This window comes from Drosophila miranda, chromosome 4 (genome assembly GCF_003369915.1).
Source record: "Drosophila miranda strain MSH22 chromosome 4, D.miranda_PacBio2.1, whole genome shotgun sequence".
NCBI lineage: Eukaryota > Metazoa > Arthropoda > Insecta > Diptera > Drosophilidae > Drosophila > Drosophila miranda.
The window spans coordinates 14,586,418-14,606,358 of NC_046677.1; the positions used below are offsets into that span (position 1 = coordinate 14,586,418).

The 19,941-nt window shown below is 43.0% G+C and overlaps 3 protein-coding genes across 3 annotated transcripts in view; 2 read left to right on the forward strand and 1 right to left on the reverse strand.

The window, feature by feature from the left end:
* Positions 1–228: 228 nt before the first annotated feature.
* Positions 229–2,156, reverse strand: LOC108162276 (nuclear RNA export factor 1). The gene has a single exon (XM_017296934.2). It carries the CDS (start codon positions 2,084–2,086, stop codon positions 254–256), a length of 1,833 nt encoding a protein of 610 aa, XP_017152423.2. The 5' UTR covers positions 2,087–2,156; the 3' UTR covers positions 229–253.
* Positions 2,157–3,011: 855 nt separating this feature from the next.
* On the forward strand, positions 3,012–4,615 carry LOC108163934 (ribonuclease P protein subunit p30). The gene is made up of 5 exons (XM_017299466.2): positions 3,012–3,325; positions 3,387–3,574; positions 3,632–3,700; positions 3,759–4,033; positions 4,089–4,615. The coding sequence occupies exons 1-5, from the start codon at positions 3,235–3,237 to the stop codon at positions 4,354–4,356; spliced, it is 891 nt and encodes a 296-aa protein (XP_017154955.1). The 5' UTR covers positions 3,012–3,234; the 3' UTR covers positions 4,357–4,615.
* A 1,343-nt stretch (positions 4,616–5,958) lies between these two features.
* The window catches only part of LOC108161699, a 49,582-nt gene continuing 35,599 nt past the window's right edge, over positions 5,959–19,941 (forward strand). Inside the window, 3 exon segments of the mRNA XM_033392844.1 lie at positions 5,959–6,030; positions 16,657–17,183; positions 18,214–19,888. Coding sequence (XP_033248735.1) covers positions 17,140–17,183; positions 18,214–19,888 — 1,719 coding nt within the window. The 5' untranslated portion in view covers positions 5,959–6,030; positions 16,657–17,139.

Genomic DNA, 19,941 nt, shown 5'->3' on the forward strand with positions numbered 1-19,941 from the left:
TGCTAAAGTCCGCCGAGGTGATCAGCGAGTTGTTCATCCTCTCCGTGTTCATGGAAGAGCAAATGGAAGACGGCGGCGATGTGTCCTGCAGGAAGGATTTGTGCATAATATATGGGGATTAGCTTCTAGAGGATTCGTTGGGTCAACTGACGACTTCTTTTTTATTTTTTATATGTGTGTGTGTGTGTGTGTGTGTGTGTGTGTGTGTGTATTTAAGAAATTATTAAGTAATTAATTTTGATTCTGAACTATGTTATAGATCACACTCGGCGAAGAGCACTTCGTCATTGATGATGAGCTCATCGAAATCAACGGTCAATAAGGTATCATCGATCTCTTTTTCCAACTCAGAAACATCATTTTTATCTAGTAGCTGATCATTCGAATGTGAATGTGCACCTTGCACTATCAAACGAGGCATATTCTCGAATTCATTTAGTTCTGGAGGCGGGATCAGAAGCATTGGAGACACTGCCTTTATTTCCTTGAGTATAGATTCTTCGCGCAAGCTTTTGGGAATAGTTGATATTAGGGGTGGCGTTGCCATATTGATGTTCATTTGCTCCATCTGCGCAGCTATTTCCAGGCCAGAATCCACCTGGGACTCACTCAAAGCCTTAATGTTCGGCTCAACAGACTTTCCTTCAATGAGTGGAATGATGCAGAGCATATCGTTTTTTATTACCCAGACGGATGGTGATTCTTGCAGCTCCAATACAAAGCTGCGCTGGAAGTTACGCAGATCACGGCCAGTGGAGCTGTATTCCATAAAGCGGCCAGTTATGTTGAAAATGCGCACATGAGCAGTGGACATCTGTCCAACTACGTTGACACCTTGGAGATATGTTTCCATCTTGGGCAAGCGACCCAGAGCATGGAGCACAGCCTTAGGACCAACCTGCAGCTTTGCCGAGCGGGCAAATGTAGATTGTCGGGTCTTGCAATTGCGATTGTAGAGCCTGTAGGCTAAGACGTGCTTCATCGTGTCCGGCACACTCAAAGAGAACGTGGCCAACTCGTGGTAGCGTTGCTCCAGCTGGGAGCGTTGGTCGGGATGATCGAAGAACTGGTAGAAATCCTTGATAAAGGTATTGACGAAGTTTTCGGGTACTGCACTCTCGAACAGCTTCAATTTTGGCCGACCCATAGAAACGTTCTCCTTGTTCTGCGATTGGCGACATCCCTGTAGGTTCTGGAGTTGGGGAAGAATGGCTAGAATATCATTTTTCAGATTAGCCACCTCATTGCCCTGTAAGATTAAACTCTTCAATTTCAGATTGGTCAGATACTGTAGATCGCGTAGATCGCCAATTTTGTTGCTGCTTATATCCAGGCAATCCAAGTCGGCTAACAATCCATTAGGAATCACACTAAATGCCTTCAGCGAGCACAAGTAGTTGTCGCTGAGAACGATCTTAGACACCTGGGGCGTTTCTTTGGATATTAAGAGCAGAACGCCCACCAAAAACTTGTCCACGTACAAGGGGCAAAAGTGAGCGCTCAGTTCCGGCTTGGCGTGAAAACGCGAGAGGTTGAGAGTGCGAGTGGCGTCGTCGTAGGAGGAATGCAAAGCATCTTTGGCAGCCGCCTCGAATTCTGAAGTAATTACAGCATTCAGAGTGTGCTCGGGTATGCCCTCAATCACACGTATCTGAATTCTCTGGCAGCTAAAAATCACGTTCAATTTTGTCTGCAGCCGCTTCACTCGATTGGCAATCAAAAGGTTGTCCAATGAAAAGGATCCGTGTGAGCCATTGCGCTTGTAATTGAACGGTTCGAGCTTCTCGGGCATTACCAGGTATTTGAGGGCCAGGAAAATTTCCGCGTCAGCGACGTTCCCACATCGTGACATTTCCACCGTGTTCCATCTCACGATGGCTTTATTAGTCGTCCGGTTTTGACTGCAAATGCGATCTAGCTTTTCGAAGATGACTGAAGCAGTCACGTGTGAAGAGGCGGCTATCAGAGCATCTGTGTACGCGTTCAACATTTTCTTGTCTTGAAAGTTGTTCTTTAGTTGTGCTTTCATTTGCACCCCAAGGCGATCGGCTGATTCATTTTTTTTTTCACTGGTTGGGATCTTCATCGTTTATTTTATTAAATCAAAAAACCTTAATTGCACAGTCAAACTAGCGTTGGCAAAAAAAAGCTGTATGTGTGTGAACACTAAAATGGCGTCAATGACGTCAATGGCAAATGTCAGAAGACTTCTAATGCATGGTCACACTTAACAATATGGAGAACGAACCCAAAGTAGTTTAAGTTTCAAATTTAAAAACCAGATAGGGCAGAAGCAGGCATTGTGAGCGAGGGAAATATATGCTGTAGTTTGGATTTTGAATTGGTCTGCTGGCAGAGCAGCAATCTATCATCTGTCTTGAAGACAAGTGCAGTGGAATGAGACCATTCATTTGAATATAAGGGGTTTTATCTTCTTTGATAATTCATTAAACAGACCGCATAAACGATTCTCCATCTGATTACGCCCACAGAAAGACAAAACATTGATTTCAAGATTATTAGACGAAGGCATAGTGCAAACCATGTGCTTGTTTTGTTTATCTCTTGCTTTACCCAACCTGCAACCCTTGGCAGCCCTATATAATTCCCAACAACTAGTTTTGAAACAATTCATCACTAGTTCAAATAAATAGCTTGTTGTAAACTTCAAGTTTATGGCAAGTTTATTATGTTCTTTTCGGAATATAACAATTTATAATATTTGATATGTCTAGACTTGCCTAGCCTGAAACTAGTATCAGTTGGTAATTTGGGTCAATCTAATTGTGATTTACATAACACACATAATGACACGTGGTCATTTTTTTAAATTAAAAAAGTAAAAGAACACTTCACAGTTAGTTGTATTTTTAGCGGTTTAACTCAAGTGGTTCACCTGTTTAAAAAGAGGGGGGTTAAGTGGGTTAAGTTCGTTCATTCATCATGAACGAAACGTGAGAGTCTACCCTCTTTTTCCTTCCATTATGTAGCAAAAGTGTAGATACCGTGTAGTTGACATGTAATAAGTTGACCAAATGTAAACACAGAGAGATTTCTTGAGCGGAATTGTATTAATTGTATTAATTTTTCTATACAATGTAACAGAAACCTCAAAAACTAGTTTTGTTCGTAGTGCCAACATTCAATAGCAATTAAATATTATATTTAACATCGAAGTGCACCAATTTTACATGACCACCAGTTGCACGTGCTTGCGGCATATAACATTAAGAAATGGAACAAACAAAACCTTTTTTCGACTTTTGCGTACCATTCAACAAAGATGACAAACAAATGCGGGCCATACTCAACGAGTTGGTGGAGTGTGAGTTGATTAGAGTGTGATTGAGTGCGGGAATGCATTAATTGTTATCCCCAACCCCTAGTGGGCTATAAGACGATTGCCATCGACCAGAGCTTCGACCACAGCAAAAAGGATGCCGGTAAACGTGGCTCCGAGATGTTTCCCACACCACACAGCATCGAGCATTTGCGGAAGGAGTTTGCCGACAAGCTGAGAATTTTGCAGAGGATAACAATTCTCTATGTGGATGTAAATCTGTCGCATGCGATGGTAAGCTATTAATTGTATGCTATTTTTTCCCGTACTAATGTATTATGTCCCGTTTAGAGTGTTTCGTATAATCTGAGAAAGTTCAATCTTATTGCTGGACAGCCCAAAACCGATGCCGCACTGACGGTAAGCGCCCTGGGATATAAACTCTTGGAACTCTCATTTATTCTCCGTTCTCCACCAGCATTGCTGCACCACATTCACAGGGGACATAATAACCTTCGATCCTGTTGCTGGTTCGAGGCTTTCGGTCAACAGAAAGGCTTACCAGGTGGCCGTTCGTCGTGGCATGTTCTTCGAGATCAAATACGCCCCAGCTATTGCCGACTCCAACAATCGCAAGGACATGATAAAGATGGCCCAGAACTACTCGATCAAGGGCAAGTCGAAGAATATAGTTCTCAGCAGTGGAGCAGAGCATGAGTTCCAGCTGCGTGGACCCTACGATGTCGCGAATCTGTAAGTTTCGTGAGATTTTCTTTGTCTTCTATTTTGTATCAATTTATCATTTTAGAGCCTTTATATTTGGTTTGTCGGAGGATCAGGGAAAGAATGCTGTGGATCGTTTCTGTCGGCAAATCTTTTTGCGTGCTGAATCGCGACGTTTGGGCAAAACAATAATGTTTGTTAAGGGAAATGGTCCCATAGTATTTTCCGACGATGACCAAAGCGGAGCGGAAGATGACGAAATGAATGGGTTAGGCACCGAAATGTCGAAAGACGGTCAAAATGAAGAGCAAACTGAATTAAAACCACCCATTAAAAGACTGAAAGTGGCATAAAACTAACGTAAATATTTATTAGTTTTCAAATCTAAATGTAAACATTAGCTGTAGAGAAAATGGTCACATTGGAAGCGCCACCAATCACACTGCAAGTAGTGATGGGAGATTTCACTACTCACGTCATTCATCGGGCTAGATCTAGAATTGCCCGCCAGATTCAAAACGCAAAGTTGACAATGGGCGACTTGGTGACCAAGGACAGGACCATAAATTTGTGTGTTTTGCAACACTTTAAATAAAAATGTCAACAAAAAAATCGTTATATTTTTACGATTTCCATCGGTCAAAACTGACGCAGCCACAAGGTTCAAAACACACAGCCGTTTGTATTAATGGTATATTTATTCGCGGCTCAACTCAAGTTATTTAAATAAAGGGGACCGTGGGCTTTTCATCGGTACATGTCGGTGTACTTCTAAGGGTCAGAAAGTTTTGTTTCGTTTGTCCGCCCTCTGCTGCCTTTGCATTTCGAATCTGGCGGGCAATCGTTCTGCTAACCCGATGAATGACGTAGAATGGCGGATAATGGTCAAAATTGGCTTTCCTTTTGGCTCATTCACTTTCAAACCATAACTATTTGGCGCCCACCACTCGCATCCAGTCGATAGTATCGATGGCCGAACTGCTTTCTTCGAAACGGTTATTGGCTCTTTTTGCTCTCTTCAAATCGGTTAGGGCTCTCTTTTTCGCTCTCTTTGAATCGGGTATGAATCGGTAGCAATAATGAGTCAAAAGTTGCGGTTACTTTGTATGGGCATAGAGCAACATTCTGATACCCTTGGGAAGAGGATATTATAGAATGGAGGAAATGTTTGTCATGTATTCAATGTATGCAAAAACTAGTCAGTCTATGTTTTAAGGGTATTCCAACGATATTTTGAAGGTAGTGGTCTTCTTACAGAGACCAAGAATTGGTATCGCGATTGAAATATTTAAGCCGGAATTTAATAAAAATGCATGAATACGGCTAAAACATATAAATTTGAGAAAATGTATTTGGTAATTACGTTTTAAAACAGTTTTTAAAACAGTATCTTCATATCAATTTAACGAAATAGAGTATGCAAAGGCCCATTCTCTGGTTGACCATTGAAGCGACCACACTTCGACTATTTTTGGGTTGAACTTTTTTGTTTAGACCATGTCTTATTCCAAATACAATAAAAGCAAGGACTAACAACTAGCCAATCATGTAGAAAATGAATTTATCAATGGTTTAAAATTATATAGGCAGAGATAAAAATCTTAGTTAGCCAGCATTATTCAATAGAATATCAAAATTGAGCAATAGGAACGATTGCTCACTTGCTTCTTTTTCTTTGACCTTTTTTGCTAAAACCTTTTTTTAGGCAAAATGCAATAAAAGCAAGTATTTGAAATAAAACAGTCAAGTAGAAAATATGTTCATTAATTGGATAGAACTATGTGGGCAGTGCTAAGGGCTCAAAATAGCTCGTAATATTCGACGGAATATCAAAAACGAGGAATATGATAGAACTTTAATTCGTCAGTATATTTAAGGTATGTTTTTAAAATGAGACGGTATATTTTGGTATATTTCTGAGGGTCGTACGATATATTTTATCGATATGGGTCACACTGAACAAAACAAAATGGAGGTTCGTGTGGTGCGTTGTCCGACATAGTGCTGCTAGAATTTTGCATTAAACGGTAATTAAAAGTGTAAATCAATTGATGAAATTAACCAGAAAACGCTGATAAAGTTGCCGGCAACCGGATAAGCAAGAAACCCCAACAAAATTGAGCGTATTTTAAGCGAAAAATGCATTTGAAAATCGCACCCGAAAAAGAGACACTTGAAAAGAAAAAAATGTGCAAAGAAGAAGAGAGAGGAGAGCGAAGAGCGAGCACAAGACGACACACAAGCGACGAGAAAAACGGCAAAAGAAATATGTATTTCGCGAGACGGCGACGGCAGAGAAAATCAAAAGCCAATGTCCAATTTTCAATTGTTTTCCCTAGTGCCAAGTGCATTTTGTAAATATGTATGTCTGTGTGTGTTAATTAATTTGCAAAAAATAATTACAACAATTTCTAAAACAAGACATAAATAATAAAATCTCAATGTGTGAAAGAGAAGTGAAGTCTTGGAAGAGTTTTTTTTTCTTCTGCTGTCTAATTAAAAATGGACCTCTGTGCAGCTGTGTGTGTGTGTGTGTGTTTGTGGATGTGTGAGCTTCATCATGATGTTTGATGTCTTTTGCGGGGGTGTGGTGTGGTGGTGGGGACAAGCAAGCAACCAACAAAGTTGATTTCTTTCTTCAAGTCTGCTCTTGGTCTCTCTCGAACCGCACAAATTAGTTGCAGTTGATTTTTCCCGTTTCTTCTTTGTCGAAGAGATTTTGCGTTTGCTCGCCATTTATAATTGCTGCCTTCCTTTTCCCACTCGCACACTCTTCTTCTTTGACTCCCAAAAATGTTGTTGCCTTTTTTCGCGTAGCGCGCGTCGCATAAATTTTTGTGTATGTATTGGTCTCCGTTTTGGCTGTGTGAGTGCTGCTGCAGTATTGCCAACATCGGGAGATGCAGGCACAGAGCACAGCACCATTTGCACCTGTGCAAAAGACAATCTCCCTGTCGTCTTCACCCCTGCAGCCTGCAACTCTACGAAATGATACATTTTCTGCCGTCCCTCTTCTGTGCTTGCTACATAACATATTTTGTTATGGTTGCAGCATCTCCTTGAGTTTTGTTACTGCCTAGCCAAATTGAAGAGTAATTAAAGTCGAACCCTTTTGATACGCTATGTTAATTTGAGCGCAAGAGCAGCATAGCAGGCAGATACATTGCCCCTGCAACGGTATCCTATCCCCATCTCTTCTTCTTACTCTTTAGGCTTCAACCATTTGATTGCTAGCTGCTCTGCCTCTGTCAACTCATCTGTCTGCCTCCCTCTTGCTCATTTTTACCCATACTCTCCAACACTCACACAAACACACGCTCGGACACACGTTTTTCTAGCCGGGCCACTCGCTGGCTGGCCTGGCCTGCCGTGCCGTGCTATGCTATGGTGCTGTGCCTGCCTGCTCTCTCACACTATAACGCGCAATTGATGAGAGAGCGTAAAATTCATGCGCTTGTCGCTGCTCTCGACGCGACGCGTCTGTTGTGCGTCTCTTCGTCTGGTGAGACGGTGGCGGGCATCCATCGGCTGAAACAATTTTTTGTCATTTGCTTTTCATGACTTCTTTGCGGTATTTTCCTTTGCTACAACTAAAATGAAGAAAAAGATATATACCAGAGGAGAATAAGAAGAGGAAAAAGCACCAGAGATTTCCAGTAATATCTATCGATTTCTTTGTTTGGCTGCTGCCGACGATGACGGCGGCGCTGCTCCAACTCTACGTGCGCGTATATCATGTTTAATTGTAATTATCGTGTGTGCGTGTGCATGTGTGTGAGTGTGATTGACTGTATGTGAGAGAGGAGAGCAAGAAGCAGCAGCAACAGTCCGCGAATGGCAATCGTTGCGCTTTTGTAGTTTGCTGCTTCTTCTACATTCCTCTTTTGTTGGTGCTGTTGTTGGTACAATTGTGCTACAATTATTGTATCTACACTTGAATTAGCAATTGTTGTATTCGTCGTCATTCCTTGTTTCCGTCGTCATCTGTCATTCTCGAACGAGAATCGACTCGCGCGCGCTCTTGTCCGAAAAAAAATTGATTGCGTGACCACCAACCAAATGAACTGTAAAACTGCTTGTATGTGAGAGGGAGAGCGTCGAAACGGATTAGCAGCACAGCACCATTACCATTGCCAGCCGAGAACTATAAAAAAGGTGAGTAAATATTTGTTTAACCCTAGAAATTAAGTTCTATTCTGATATAAGGTAGAACCGTGTAAAGGTTACCACGAAACTTTGAGAAATTTACAACAATGGGAAGGCAGAAAATGCTTTTTAGAAAAATAATTATGTATCTTCAAGCCCAAGCAGCAGATACAGGCAGACAGTCGCGGGCACACACACAAAGAAACTTACTCTCACAAACAAGAGAAACCCACACACACAAGCACACGAAATAATTTCAGAACCAGAGGGAGAAGCAGTAATAAAAAAGCGTCACACGCCATACCCTTTCCACTCAACCGCACTTCCCCCCGCCCCTATGACCACTCGTTCACTCATTTTATTGAGAGAGTGGGCAGCCCCCATTATTTGCGGCGAAAAAAAATGAAGAAAAGAAAAAGCAGCGCCGCCTTACGTGACGTGCAAATGAGAACAACAACAACAACAACAGCAAACAAGAAGAAGAAAACTGAAGCAAACAATTCATCGAAAGAGAAGACAAACTCACACACAAACACGAAGACAGGGGAAAGAGCGAGAATGAACGGAACAAATGGATGGATGGAAAAGCAGGGGCACCAGGCAAAGCCAAAACCATATCATCCATCCCAAAAAACCGAATCAAAACCGACCAAACAACACAAGGCGCAAAACATATGAACGACGACGACGACCCCACACACAAGCACACACACAGATACAGACAGATGTACAGATACAGACAGCCGCATGCATACCACACAAACAAAAGGCAAAGCCCAAACAGCGCCACGGATATGCGAATGCGAATAAAATAGCAACAACAACGTAGAGTAAGAGCAAGAGCAGCCGCAGCAGCAGAGGAGGAGCAGAAGCAGCAGAGCAGGGCAACCAGCAACAACAACAACTATGCGGCGAATTTGCACGAATCATGCGAAATCTCCAATACACACATACACAGGCCACACTCCTCACTCATCCGTATAGTATATGCCCCCATCCCATGCATAATACGTGTTTTTTTTTGTACTTGTCGCCGTAATGTTGTTGGTTTGTCGCCGCCGTCTTTTCCATTTCTCGCCGCCCAACTGCCAACCGCCATCCGCCGCCATCATCATCACGGTTTGCGCTTTGCCTTTGAGATTTTTCTTGATTCTCAGCTCTGTCGTTCTCGCCATCTCTTTCGCCGCCTTTGACCACCCAACATCAACAGCAAAATCCTGGAATGAAAGCCTCTTGAAACCAAAGCTAATTTTTTCTGTCCGTCTTTTTTTTTTAAATTTCATTTCGTATATCTGCCACTTTATTCGCATTTTTGTTTGTCGCTTTTGCACTCTCATTCTATACGAAAAGCTGTCGGCATGTTGTCACTGTGTCTCTTCTGTCTCTCGGTTGGAATCCCCCTAACATGGCGCTGACGCTGGCTGCTCTGCCGCCAAAGGCCGGCACACGACCCCTTCCCTCTCTATACTCCTCTCCGTCTGCACCAGTCCAGCCCCTCCCTCGTCTCCCCTTCGTCTGTGGCAGCAGGCAGCACGTGATATACTCGCTTTGCTTTTGTAATTTTGCTTTTGGCCTTCTCTTTAGCGCACGCTATGCTTTGCTTTCGTATTTTTTGTTGTTTTTTTTCCCTCTTCATACATTCATTTCACTTGTTGGGCTGTTTTTTTTTCTCTCTCCCTCTCTTTTCTTGTGTGTTCTGCTTTGTGTGAGCTGTTCGCCGCTCTCTCGGCTTTAGCCGGCACACAGTACGCTCGTGTTAGTATTCATTCAAGAGAGCGGACTCGACTCTCATTCTTGCTCTCTCTCTCACTCTGGCAGTTGTTCTGCTCAAAACGGCTGTTTCTTGAACTTCCATCTCTCTGCTTCTACTGCTTGCCGCCTCTCTGCACATACTCTCAATCCCACAATGACAATGGGCACCTCTATCCGGTTTAGGTCCAGGTGCAAATTTTTATACAACAGTTTTAACTCGATAATCGGGTCAGGACTTGTATCTTGTATAAGGAAGGACGACTGTTTGTGTGCATGTGTGCGTTTTTTAGGTAATTTTTACATATACACCTTTCTTTATTCTAGCGGGAAACATGGCGTCAGTTTTGTCACATTTCGCCTATGCCTATTCCTATCCATGCACGCTTCTGCTTTGCTCTCTTTGGCCACACTGTGACAATTTTGCAACGTCATCATATGCATCCACTGCATGTGTTCACGCATTAGAGATGGGCAGGCGTTTTCTATTGATTTTGTGCTGTGTGTTGCAATATGGCTAGTGCTATAAAGAATTAACGCTTCAGTTTTGAACATTTGGCAAACCACCGACAAAGGTTTTCGTTTTCTATCACCTTGTTTTCGAAGGTGTTAATGATAGCTGGCCAAATATGGAAAGTGTTTTGGATAGTTACTCTAAAACAATCTACTCACTACCACAATTATGAACTCTTGGGATTCCACCTTCTGTTTGATATGATTTTTCGGAAGCAACAATATCGCTCATTGCTCATCTCTAATACCAATTGGACATGCCATAAATGTGCCGTTACACATTCAAAAAGCTGCGACGCGACGTGTTTGTAATTTTTTGCCCAGCGAACTTTTGTGTGTCGCTGCTGTCTTTCTGTCGCTATTCGCGGGCGTGTTTGTGTGTGTGTGTTAGGGGAGTTGGTGCTGGCGCAGCGCTGCGCTCTTTGGCTTTTCCGAAAACTGTGTGTGGCAGCAGCGTCGCGACGCTGCTGTTACTTTACCTATTTTATTACCATTTTTATGTACGTTTCGGTGAGTGTGTGTGTGTGCGCGCGTTGCGCTGCTGCGCCCATCTGTCTCTGCTTTGGCACTGCCTCTACTTCTACTTTTACCTCTGCCCCAGCACCCCTGCACCCGAGAGTCTCTTTGGTTTGCTCTTTGCCTCTTGACGGACTTGCTGCTGCTGCTGCTGTTGGTGTTGCTTTTCTTGCAAAAACCAACTGTACTTTTTAGTTACTGTTAGCGGGTCGAGCCAGGGGCCACTTGACTTGATTGTTATTAAAGCATTTACATACCACTGTGCATATGTATTTATGTGTGTATGTACGTCTCTACATATATGTACATTCATAATTTGTCATGCATCGTATGTGCACATTTCTACACTCATACAGTGCACCCATGATGTCGTCGTACAGCTGTTTTGATATTCACTTGATGGACATCGAATATTGGAATATTACTTTGTTGTTAAAGTAAAATGTTTAACATTTCCAAATTATATAGTATATTTGATTGAAATTATTATTTGTAAATAGTTTTGTATCTAACCTTTGCACATAGACTAAGGTACTAGCGCGAGTAGTCGAAAGCACAATAAAAAAATAGTTATTTGCTGGTTGTAAACACACTAAACTCTAACCTCATAATATTAGGGTAAAGACGTTGGAAAACCCAAGCGATAACCACATCCACTTAAAAAATATAGTATATTCTTCCTGGAAGAAAGTCTACAATTTAAGTATTTTTCATAGTTCATCTTTGTGTAATCTTTTGTAATTTATTTAAAAGTCATACAAAAAAAAAAGAGATTGTATAATTGGCACATTTTGATTTAATTTTTGGTTACAGACTTACTCGTATCTTTTTCAAGTGGCCAAGAAACCTGAATGAAGGAATGCTTTTACGAATACATCAAATGAAACTTATGATTAAACATTTTGCAATAACAATAGCAGCAGCAGTAACAGCCGCAACAGAGAAATAAGATTGAGAGAGACGAGACGAGACAACACAACAGTTCATTCACCTTCTGTTCTCCGTCTTTAGTTAGCTCAAAGTTTTTTGTTGTTGTTTTTTTTTACAGTTGTGTTTTGCGCTTTGGTTCGTGTTTGTGTTTTTTGACTTGAGCTTTTTTGGGCTTCTCTTTTGATTCACCTTTGAAATGTAACGAATATTTGACCCACAATAAACGAGAGTGTGGGAGAGGAGTGTAAAATACCAAAGAGAATCCTCCGCTCATACAGTGTTTACATAATTTTTTCGCACAGTCTATATCAATTTTAATTGAAATACACTTTAGTTTTTGTACAAAAATCGTCTCCGGAATCTATGTGTTCTCCTGCAATAGAACCAGAATTATTTAGTCTTGTCATCCACGGAATGGGAAGAACAAAGGGCTGCTGCTTAAGTTCAGCCTTCCGGTTACATGACGTGTGTCGTTATGTGATCGAGAAGATCCCCAATATACTATCTACCCAGCTACATTTTGATTTGATTTTTGTCTGGCGCTCCGTCCGGCATAGTCTCTGGATGGCCCCCCATCGGAGGTCGTTATCTGGAGAGCTGACGACACCCGTCTGGACGGACGGACGCCTGCTTCTTGAGTACACAGGAACATTCGTCTGGATGGACTTGGTGGATTGTAATTGGATTGCCAGCTGCTATGCCGGTGCCGATGGTGTGGTTTGCGAATTGGGCAACAATTTTTACATCACCTTTGGGTTTGGCCCGGACTCCAAAAACTGTGAGAAAATTCGCTCGCTCGCTAGAGCTCCAGATTTCATGGCTCATTAAACGATGGGGCATAAAGAAAAGAAGAAATGTCCGAATGTAGACCCCACCCCGCAGTAGTGTTGTTGTTCGGAGGGTCACACCGAAATGTTGCGTCGCGGCGACATCGTTGTCGTTGTTGTCGTCGTTGCGGCTGCGGCGGCTGTGACTCTCGTTGTCGCCGCTGCCAAAGTTGGACACACAGAATTTTGCCTGTCTATTATCACCTTTAATCGATTTTTCGCTTATTTAAAACAAATGTACAGTTGTGCGCAGACACAGACACAAAGGCCGGTACACCGACACCACCAACGCAGACACATAGAGCACAATGGGAGCAGACACTGGCTATGGCTATGGGCTATGGCTACACTCGCAATAAGTAAAGTATAATTTCACAATTTTTCAGATGTCTGCTTTGGCTTACACAAACAACACACACACTCGCACTATACACATAGTAGAGGCAAACATACAGTAGCGGTCAATGGAATAGTGAGGGATAGACTTTATCATAATGCATGTTCTTTCAATGGGGATCTCCGAAAGGGTCAGCGGACAGCAACAACATTTATTTGTGTTTTCTTATCTAATCATATTTTGTGAATTATATCATTATATATAAAATGAATGAAACAAAATAATGAATATTTTTTTTTTGTGAAATTTAAATTCTTTAAAAGCGGCACATTTGTTTGTGGCAAATCGTTTTGCTTTAACTATTTTGTTGATCGCTGCTGTAGTCACAAAAAAACATACACTCTCGTACATATGTATATAAGACTGTATGCATATTACTATTGCTTTTAGTTTATTGTTTTTGCAATTACTTTGCCTGATTTGCTTGTGTAAAAGCGGCGCGGCAATGGCGACGCCACAAAAGAAGAAGCAGCAGCAGAAGAAAGAAAGAGACTGAAGAAGAAGAAAAGTAAAAAAAAAAAGTAAACTCAATGACATGTACCCACACAAACAGAGAAAAAACACCGATAGCCATAAACACGCTTTGATAAATATCCAACCTAAGACAAAGGCGTGTGCAAAAGGGGGATGTTACACTTTCAGCGCTTAGATTCCCCCCCCGCAGAGGTAGGAAGGGGCAGTGTTTAGGGGCCGGAAGATTTGGATACCCTAGCAGATTGATGTTTCGTAGAATCACAAATATTTTCTTTACATATGCAAACATAACTAAAATCCTAATATCCCCTAAACGCCTAAGCCTCTGGAACGACAGTCTATCTCACTCTTTCGCACAGAAATATGTGTTTCGTATGTACCTTTCGACTACTACTAATAATAAGGGGGGGGGAAGAGCTGGAAACTAAATAAATAAATAGCTGAATTTGCAAAAGCGAAATGTAATTGATTACACTCAAAGCAGCAGCAAAAGAGAGGAGAGGAAAGACAGAGAGACATAGCGAGAGAGAGAGAGAGCGACAACTGGCTAAATGATTGTCCAATGAGCGCGAGCAACTCATGGGTTTCCCGTGAGAGGGGGGGAATGGGGATGGAATGGCGGGTTGGCTAAAGGGGGGGAAACGGTGCTAAGCTCTCCGCTTAGCCCCATGGCAGGCGACCGACCGTCCATGCACTCTTCGTATAAGTTTCGCTGATGATATGTTTCTCTCTGTGTCTGAATCTCTGTGTGGCTGAATGAATGGAGATGTGTGCAAATGTGAATGTGTGTATGTGCGGTTCACTGGTTGACTGACTGCGGCGATGCCTCTGTTGGTGCCTCTGCCTTTGCCTTTACCCCTGTCAAAACACACTCGCACCGAAAAGTATGCGTGCACCCTCTAAACAAAGAACAAAGTATAAATAATACGATATGATTACCAAGGACCCTGTTTCACTATCGCGGTACTTTAATGCTACAAATATTAATTCTTATTCTGTGAAATTTTTGGGGAACTGTTTGCTCAATTTTATTTTGTTTACAAGAAAAGCAGTCTATTGCATATCACTGTATTATATTTTATATTCAATATAAAAACAATATAACTCTCCTACAAACACGTTGCCGTTTTTGCAGGGTGTACGAATACATGTTGTACCCACTGTATGTGTGCACGTATTTATAACAGTACACAAGAGCAGTAGCAGCAGCAGCAGCAAATTTCGGTTGTGTATGTAACTGCATATCTCTATGTACGAGAGATATGGTTCCTCTCGCTATAGTTGTTGTTGTTGTTGTCTCTATGTCTCTCTGTGTCTATCTCTACTTTCCATTTGCACACACACACACACACACACTCACGCAGACACAGACAGAAACACACCATAAAACAGACACCACACCTTTGCCACCCCACACCGCCACACTCCACTAGCTCCTCGAATCTCCTTCTCTTTGCTGGTGGCATTTGCATATCTTTTGGCTCTCGCAGCTTCCCCCGCTCCGCACTCCCTACCTCTAGCTCCACGCCACCCCACCACCCATGAACCAGTCAGTCAACCCACCCGCATTTTTCTTATTTTTTTTTCTGCCTCCTTCTTCTTCTCCTTCTCGCTCTCGTTTTGTTGCCGTTTTTCTGCTACTTTAGATTTTCGGCTAAAAACGGGCAACGCGCGTCGGAGACAATGCGAGAAAAATCGATAGAGTTGCCATTGTTTTTCTCACTGTCGCCGCATAAGATTTTCTACCCCCACCGAAACCAAAGCCGAAACCGAAACCAACCCAACACCCTACAACATTCCGAATCGAAAGCTCAACCCCAACCAAACTCCCAGGCAATATTCATGTCCATTCCTAAAAGAAAACTACCAAACTCTGTTCGACCATCTACCCTCTTTTTTATTTGCTGGCTCCGCCATTCAGAGTCGTTCAGAAAAACCAGTGAATCATTTAATTATTTTACACTTGATCCTTGTTTTATTTTTTGAAACATTTTGGGTGGTTTCTTCACTCATACGAGTATATAGTACTAGTTCGTCATTATTTTATTTGCCTACCTAGCAAATATCTGTTGGTCTCCCCCCCACGAACAAATTTTCATTTTAATTTTGTTTCAATTTATTCGTTATGCATCTATAATTCTATAAAGGATTTATAGCCATGCAAACGAATAAAATCCTCTTACTAATATTTTGGTTCTTATATTTTTATAATCTTTTAATTGATTGAATTTAATTTTGAATGTTAAATCTGTTAAAGAGTTTGTTAAATATTATTTGCAACTATTCCATTTCATTACCTATTTCATGGCTATTCCCAAAATATAATTTGGTTGTACTATTTATGTTTTATTTTTTTTTTTTTAAATTTATTAAGTGAACTATAGACCCAAAATCATTTCCCCATCTGCTCAAAAATTTGAGGGGTCAAACTGTACGTTCTATGTGACAATATTCGAAATTCATAAGCGTATAGCTTTTCCCCTTAAAACTTGATGCAACAGCAACAATCGCAACAACAATTCTAGCCTATGTTAAGTACAAAATAGTTATAAATATTAGCAACAATCTTAAACTTCGGTATGCACAAATATTTATCATTGAAACATGTGTTTGTGTTCTTTTCCATATGTTTTCCGTCTTCTTCAGTCCATCATCATCATCTTTCATTTATGTTATCTACAGGATAAAGAAGCAATATTTATCGTTAGATTTAAGTAAAGATTTATACATTTAGTTTTTAAATTGTATGCCAAGGGATATTTAATATTTAAGCGCCAATCAGAACGTTTTTGTTGAGGCACATTGGCCTCTTTTGTCAGTCATAAGAGCTTAACTTTTGTGAAATATTATATTTACCATTAGTTCCTACTATATTTGTAGATATTTCTGTCTTAAACTCATACTAAAAATCGTATTTTCTTCTTCTATTTGCAGATTAAACAAACAAATACCTAAGAACTATGCAAATTTCGCTTAAAATACGCTCGCCAAAAAAAAATATGCCTTCGCATCTGATAGATTGCCGTTTAACGTAGAACCATTTATAAACCACAAGAATTTTGTACTAATATTAATCGAATGATTATTTTGTTAATTTCCAGCTGTGAGCAAATGTGTTTCACTGCGAATATGTCAAAGGTCGGCCATGAAGTGCGCGAAACAAGAAAATCAAATGACTTTAATAATACTATATGAAAGCAACATCAAGACGTTAAATTGCACATCAGTTGTAATTAAGTTTAGTAGTTAGAAACAAAAGAAATCTATAAACGAATATAATATACATATAAATAGTGAAAGAAAGAGCGACAGAGGAGGCCCCAACAACAATAAAAAAAAATAAAAAATTATATATATATTCAGGGGTCCCAGGCAACCCCCCCAAAACGGAACTTGAACTCGAGCTCGAAACCGAATTCCAGTTCCAGTTGCAGTTCCCCGATTTCTACCTTTTGACAACGGCCACGCGCAGAGAGCAGCATCAAAATTAAGCCAATAGACGACCAAACCTAGAAAAAACGCAGCGTCGCGTCTCCATCGACGCGTAACGGACATTTCTGTGTGCGCTGCGTTTAAAAAATCTGATGGATGGAAATGCACAAAATATGTTTCACGGAAATCATCAAGGGTGAGTTTTTATTATCCTTTTTTTCCTTGTTTTTTGGTAGAATGTCACCCCAAGAGGTTTTCGAAATGGGTTGAATAGTTGAGAAGATGGGGAGAGGAGTCTTTAAATTTAAAGATTCATTGAAAATTTTTCTATGATCTATGATCTAGGAAATTCCTTATAAAAACATACATATTCATATCACATTTTGATCAGATAATGGTTAAGGATTTTAACAAAGATTATGCAATTACCAACCAAATTTAAGTAACTGGAATGTGTTTTGCTTCTATTTATGAAGTTTTCATTTTCTACTTATCTGTAAAAATATGCCAGCTTCTCTTTTTAAGATGTTTGGGATTGTTTCATCCTTCGGCGGACAGCGCAGACAGCGATCTCTCTCACTCTTACCATGAGTAAGCGGCAAAACTTAGACAGAAAAAGAGGAACCAAGACCACTATAACACATATTCTAATGTTAATTCTTGCACTTCTGTTATCCTTCTCCCACCTAGTGACTAGAATTGATTCGAATTTTCAAATATTTTATCTGTTTCTGTCTATTTCTCTCTTTTCACACCAACGCCAGCCATTATATTTCGGCAGAGGTGCACAATGCGCGGGGAAGAGTGTGGGGAAGAGGTAGAGAAAAAGATAGAGATAGTGTTTTGAAGGGTCATACTAACTAATAATGCTCCGATCTATACCAGATCGGCCATAATCTTTGATTGTGGAATAAAACTTGATTCAGTGTGATATCACAGTAGTCTGCACATAAAATTGTGTTAGGTTGCTCTTATCGTCTCTGAGAACAAGGCGACCAACAACACAGTCTGACGGACAGACAGACAGGGCTTTATCGACAGAATTCCGTATAGAATTATATAATATAAATATTTTTATAAATGGGTGAATGGTATTCTGCAAAAAAATTGAGAAGCAAACGGATGGTCATGGTTATGAAATAAGTTAAGGCTAGAACACCCTCTATATCCTATGGTTAACTTATCTCTAATTCACTCTCCTTTTTTCGGTCTTTCCTTCTTTATAGAGATCCCTATTACCGTTACGATGCGGCCGCCGCCGCAGCAGCCGCCGCAGCGGCAAATCCTCGGGCAATGGGCCCACCGGGAGGTTATCCGCCGCGCCACAGAGCTCCACATCCGCTTCAGCAGCAGCCACAATATCCATCGTACCAGCCAACGGCGGAGAATTTGTACGGGCTGGGGGCCGCCGACCAGCATGCGGCGAGCATGGGCGTTGGAGTCGGAATGGGTGATCTAAGTGGATGGGGAGCAGCCCCCTCGGTACCGGGACAGGCAGCAGCGTATCCGGGAGCCGGCCTGGGGGCATATGGACATCCGCAGGCAGCTCCACCGGCGCAGCAGCAGCGTCAGAGCAATGCCAGCGCCTACCGCCAACATATGCCCGCGTACGGACAGCAGGAGCAGCAGAAACTGGCTCCGTACGGAGCCCAGCAGAGCATGATGACGGGCTACGGGAGTCTGGCGCCCCAGCAGCAACAGCAACAACAGCAACCGCCCACGCCACAGCAGCAACAGCAGCAGCAGCAGCAACAACAGCAGCAGAGCCAGCAGCAGGCTCGACTGCCGCAGCACTATCCGCAGGTCCCTGGTCAGCATCCGCTCTATCCCGGCGTGGGAGTGGGCGTGAGTGGAGCACCAACAAGTGCCCTTCAAGCGGGACAACCGGCCGCACCGCAGGCCTACGCCCACAGTCCATACGGCAGTCCGATGCAGCATCAGCCGGGACGGGGTGCTCCACAGCATGTGGGCTACGGGCATGCGGGACTCGATCAGGCCTCGGCCTATGGCCAGCATGTGCCGAGCGCAGCGCCACCGGGCCACCATTTGACCGCGCAGCAGCAGCAGGCAGCGCAACAATTGGGGGCCCACCAGCAGCAGCAGCTCCAATCGCAGCAGCAGCAGGCGCAACAACAGCAGCAGCCGAATCATGTGGGTCTGATGCAGCAGCAGCAACAGATCCCAGGAGCCGGTCTGCCGCCGCCACACATGGGAATGCCGCCCAGCTATGGGAGTCACCACCAGCAGCAGCAGCAACAGGTGAACCCCCAGCAGCAACAACAGCAGCAGCAGGCTGCGCCTCCGTACATGTCCTCGAGCAAGCATCAGCAGGCGGCGGCACAGCTCAACTCCTCGCCTCAGTATAGGGCGCCGTTCCCGCAACTCTCGCCACAGATGTCGCCGCGTCCGCCCACCATGTCACCGCATCCACAGATGTCGCCGCGACCGGTGGGCGTGTCGCCAGCGAAGCCACCGCCACAGAGCAGTCAGGGACAACAGCAGCAGCAGCAACAGGTGAACGCCCAGCAGCAGCAGGTGAACACACAGCCCAGCCAGCACAGCATACAGGGAATGGTCGGTCTGCCATCGCCCAGGCCGCAGCCACCGGTCGGTGGGAGCACGGGAGCCAGTTCCAAGGTGCCGCCCAGCGTGGGCGTAGGAGTGGGCGTGCCGCCCAGTGTCGGAGTGGTCCCTGCTCCAGTGAACACTCTCCAGGCACTCGAACAAATGGTGATGCCCACCCAGGCGCATGGCCTGCCACCGATGGACTATCCTTCGGCGTACAGGAGTGCCGTTGTGGGTCCCAGGATGCCGGCTTCGCCGTCACCACAGCAGCAGCAGCATCACCAGCAATGGGGTGGCCCCCAGCATATGGCGGCCATGCAGCAGCAGCAGCAACAGGCGCAGGCACAAGCGGCGGCCCAGCAGCAGGCGGCGGCACAGCAGCAGGCGGC